This window comes from Setaria viridis, chromosome 5 (assembly GCF_005286985.2).
Source record: "Setaria viridis chromosome 5, Setaria_viridis_v4.0, whole genome shotgun sequence".
Classification (NCBI taxonomy): Eukaryota; Viridiplantae; Streptophyta; class Magnoliopsida; order Poales; family Poaceae; genus Setaria; species Setaria viridis.
In genome coordinates this window covers 22,928,547-22,933,726 of record NC_048267.2, presented here as the reverse complement: position 1 = coordinate 22,933,726, position 5,180 = coordinate 22,928,547, and the positions used below count along the sequence as shown (strand labels likewise).

Genomic DNA, 5,180 nt, shown 5'->3' with positions numbered 1-5,180 from the left:
TTTTTTCCAACTTCTCGAAAAACTTTTTCCTATCACATGGTTTTATTTATATGGTGTTACTCGACCCCTTGTATTAACATTTTGGCATTTGCTTCAGTACTTACTTACTCTACAATGAACGGACCTTTTTTGAATGTGTCAAAGGTACCAGGGGCATATGAATTGGTAAGTTGGAATCTTGGTTGATCAAATCTATATATATGGCATATCATATAGGTGTATCATGTTCAATGTCACCTTTGCCTTGAGGTGATTTCATGTGGGAGCTAAGACACAATGTTTCAGTGCAAATTTGTAATCGAGCTCCTCAATGAAAGGATTTATCGCACAAACCATTGAGCTACTTGTTCTTTTTGCAGTGTGACATTTTTACCAAGGTTTGGGTTCGTGACACCAAGATACTAAACCATTGCGGGATGAAAACCATATGGAATTGTCATGTACAAAGCTAGTGATACACTTATCTTTGTATTTGTGATAGCATTCACTCATGCACATTGTGTTAGAACTTAAGAAAATATATATTGGAATTGTATAAACCTAACTTGGGAAAAAATCTGGACTAAAAAATTGGTAAAATGAAGGAATATAAATTGAAAGCAAATGCAAAAAAAAAATGTGTCGCATCCCTAAATTGAACCATAGCCTACAAGTTCCAGAGCAGCGAACAAACCAATGAGCTATCACCTGATTTCAGTAAGTTTGAAGGAATTTATTCCTTTGAGTGGTTATCTGGCTACTTTGCGCATAGGCCCTTCAACTCCCCACGCAGAGCCTCGGTCCCCACGAAGAGCTGCCGTTTTACCCGGTCCTTCAGCTGGTCGCGCGGTTCCCACGAAGAGCCACCGTTTTACCCAGTCCTTCGACTGGTCGCAGCCCTTCAATTCCCCACGCAGAGACGCCGCGTTTACCCAGGAGTCCATCGGCTGCTCGTGCTGCTTCCCAACGCAGGCGCGATGTCTTCCGATGGGTGCGTCTTAATGCACCATCAGTTCCACCCACCCACACGCCTATATAAGTCCAGCTCCCACGCATACCTTGCCTCTCGGTGTGCCGCCAAAATGCCTCGCCAGTTGAAGACAACATGGGCGATGTTGAACCCATCGTCCTCCTCACATTGCCCCCCGACGCCTCCGCCGACGCCATCATTCGAGTCGGACCTTGAGGTGAACCTCGAGGATGATACGGACTGTGAGACCAAATCAAAGGAGGAACTAGAACCTCTTCCGGTGCAGGAGGCCATCTTCAACTCGTTGGAGACGGCTCGGAAGCATGAGGAGGACCGGTGCCTCCGTGCCATCACGCTGAAGGAGACCGACGACTGCATCCTGAAGTGTGTATGCGAGATCTCCAACAAAGATGCGGCCAAGGAGGAGCGCAGCCACCAGGAGGAGACCGAGCAGTGTCTCGCGGTGGACGCGGAACGACGCCGTCGCAAGGCTGAGTGGAGGCACCTCAGCGGAAGGAGCACCAGCAGTAATTTTATGTGCCTTCGCAATTGTACTAACTGCTCAAGCATGTAGAATCTTTGAATGGATATATTTGCTACTTTCATTTCATATTTGCAAGTCTTCGCTTGCATGGTACTAGCAATTCCTATCCCATTCATTTCGTTTTCTCTATCCTCTTGCTCCCCAATTTCTATTTCCTAACGAAAGCAGATGCACTACTCAAGTGCTCATAGGACAACTGGAAGCAAAATGAGAGTTAAAGGCAATTCAATGAGTTGCTAGGCCTAGAAGGCTTTTAGCGTGGCAGACCTGCAAGCTACACGAGGGGGATAAAGGAATATCCCGCGGTCGCCTACCACACTCAAGAAATGGCTGCGCCGCCTGATCTTCCCGTCTCCTGGTCTCCTTCGCTTGCTCTTCGGCAATTCCCAAGGCAGCCGCAGTGGGGATTTTCTATAACTCCTCCTGTACCCTTGCCCCCTCTCCGCAGTCTCATCGCCATTTTGCAAAAGGAGATTTTCAAGAACTCGACCTATAGCCCACCGTCACCCCCTTCCACTGTTCCCCCTTCAACTTCCTTACCCTCCGCCTCCCACGTTCCTGGCATCGAGGAGGCAATGCCGATCGCTCGTAGATCTCCCCATGGAGGTGGTCTCTAAGATCGCCGGCCACGTTGATGTGACCTCCTTCCAGCCCATGGATGACCTCGGCAGGCTATGGGTGACCTGCAGGGTCATGTGCTGTGCGTGCGGCAACCCCTCCGTTGGATGGCGTGTGGTACTGCTCAGGTTTTGCGAGGATATAGAGTGGAGCGAGCCGGACAGGTACGATGCCCTCCTCCCTCTACTGGTTGGTGTGGAGCCTGCACTATCACCGGGATAGCAGATTTCTTCGGGGATCCCACCTATTTTTCATTTCACTGCGGTAGTTCCTGCCAGTTTGTTCTTCAAACTTGGCCACAAGGTTAGCATATCCTAAGCTATTCAAGAGCCCTTGTATCCATGCCCTATGTGCAATGGCATGCCATTTTGCAGTGACTTTCCTTTTATTCTCCCTTTATTCTTCATCTATTGTATTTAGACAATTATCACTGCAACAAACATACAGCAATAGAACCAAGACTTTCTTTAATGGAGATAATTGCAACTGAGAAATAAGGTCGGTGATGCATCAATCCACAGCAAGTAAGAACATGAAATCTCGATAGCTTTTCACACCTGGTGACGGCGGCCGGCGGCGGGCGCACCCAAGGGCAGTCCAAGTTGGGGAAATACGGCCAGTCCACCCATGCCACTAGTGATCCAACGGTTGCCCCGCGTGGCTGGCCTGGAATCTTGGAAGAGCCTTACGGTCCTCAGATGGAAGAGCAAACGGCGATGCAGCAAATAAAGAAGACCGAAGTGAGATGTATACATGGTTTGCCCGCTTGCATGACGTTGTGTTGATCGCACGAAAACGATTCACGCATCAAGAGTGTAATTCATCTCGCCATTGTCATGAACTCTGAAGGTCTAGCATATTCAAAACTTTTCGTTACTTTCGTAAGACTACCTACATTCAGACTATTTGTTCGTCAGTTAATTAAAGAGAAAAGGTCGCTGACTTCAGTCAAGAATGTTCATTCTACATCCGGCTACTGATTTTTACCATGAGCTCAATTAGCAGCAGAACAATGGAGAATTTAAGCTATGTTTACACCCTCGTCGGCCGAGCGGACGGCACGCGCAGCAGGCCCAAATAAAACTACCCTACTACACGGCCCCAGCTTGGGAAGAATTGGACTCTCGGACTCGACTGCTCTTGTTTATCGGAAACGGAAAAGCACGTGCGGGCGGCAATAAATCTGTGCTCGTTGCACCCAGATGAATTCCCAACCCAATTCACCGTGAATACCCACGACATCTGACCACGCGCACGATGCCGCCGGCGCGCCGTGCCCGAGGCGCCCACCGCGCCGCGCCCTACTGCAGATGCTGGCTGCACGATGATGGCCTTGGCAGTGACGACGACGGCGAGTCCCTCCCCGTCCCGGACGACGCACTCTCGCCCGTCCTCGCCAGGCTCCCCAGCGCCGCCGACGTGGTCCGCTCCGCCACCACGTGCCGCCGTTGGGCCCACCTCGTCGCCAAGGATGCCGCCGTCCTCTCCAGGGCCCTGCCGCAGTTGCCGTGCCTCACCCTCGGCTTCCTCCACCAGGAGAACGCCCGCACCACCGCGCGCAGGCGGAGGGCCTCAGCCGCCGCTGCGCAGCCATGTTTCGTCCTGACGGCTGCCGCCACGAGGCTGATCGGCCTAAATGGCCCGTCCAGGACCGCGCTAGCGGATGCCGTGCTGGGCCTGGACGACGATCGCCGCGGCCTGTTCGAGCACGCCCGGCCCGTCGCGGCCCACCACGGCTGGCTCGTGCTCGAGCTCAGGCAGGAACGCTACACCGATGGCCTAAGCCTCTGTGTGTGCAACCCCATGCGACGGGACATGGCCATGCTTCCACCTCTCGCCGGCACCGACAAGCCGGGGGACTACGCGTGCGCGCTCTACACCGGCCACGACCTCGACTCACCACGGCCGCTGTCGGCCTTCTTCCGCCTGCTCATAGTCTACAACCGCCGAGCCTTCACCGCGATGCGCTCCTACTCGTCGGACATCGGCCGCTGGAGCACGGAGGCTAAGAGGTCATGGGGCCCGAAGATCGCCAGCGAGAAGCTGCACGAGTTTGGCCAGAGCATCGTGGTCGGCGGCGTGGCCTACTGGCTCCTGAGACGCTCGGCGTTCGCGGTGCGGGTGGACACTCCAGAACCGACGGAGGTGCCCATGCCGCCAACCGGCCCCGGCATCAGCGACCTGTGCCCGGGCTGGCGCTCGCTCGGCGTGGATGCGGACGGAAAGCTTATATTCATCGACGTTGGTTTTTTTAATGATGTAGACGTCGCTGCGCTTGATTTAAGCGCTGCACTTCGTTTGAATTCGCATTACCTTGGGGTGGTGACAAGGTCAGTCTTCTGTCCTGGCAGCGGGGATGACGGCTGCTCCGGCGAGTGGGAACCGAGACGAAGATGCATCAGACTGAAACAGATGAAGGTGCGCTATGAAGGCTTTGGAAAAGACAAGGTACTGCCATTTGGAGAAAAGATTAACCTTCGATTAGTTCGATGGTTCTGCGAAAAGAGTGGCAACCTGCTCTTTACCCTTGGCGAAGGCACCGGCAGTCCTGGAACCTTTGTACTCAATATGGCCACAGAGCATGTCGAGAAGGTGGCAGATGGCGTCGACTGCGATTCATGGAGGAACTTCGTCGGGTACGAAATGGATGGGGCTGCATACCTCGCGTCCATATCACGTGGATGATGCTGTTCAGAAGAAAAGTCTCAGCCGGTGCTGCCAGGAAACCTGGTTTCTCGCATACCGGTCGAAACAAATTCGTTCAATTCAAATTTTATTCAAGTGTCAATTTTACTAGAAATAAATACTTTAAATTCGCTCACAATACATTTTTTTCTGAAAGTTATGCTACTGGAAAACCATGACATCAGATAAAATCCAGGTTACCTATTTTACCGGTGACCACCTGGATTTTTGTTTCTGAGTGTTTTGCTGTTGGACCCACATACATGAGTGTTTCAATATGATCGTTAAATATGTTCTTAATTAGTATGAATTACTAAGAAACAAGGACGTGGTGAGGTTCACGGATCTTTTTTCTAAGGTATTTTCAGGCAGACAGAGAAATTA

The 5,180-nt window shown here is 51.9% G+C and overlaps 1 protein-coding gene across 1 annotated transcript; it reads left to right on the top strand.

Annotated features, from left to right (window-relative positions):
• Positions 1-3,368: 3,368 nt before the first annotated feature.
• On the top strand, positions 3,369-4,796 carry LOC140222835 (uncharacterized). The gene has a single exon (XM_072293963.1). The coding sequence runs from the start codon at positions 3,369-3,371 to the stop codon at positions 4,794-4,796; it is 1,428 nt and encodes a 475-aa protein (XP_072150064.1).
• The last annotated feature ends 384 nt before the right edge of the window (positions 4,797-5,180 follow it).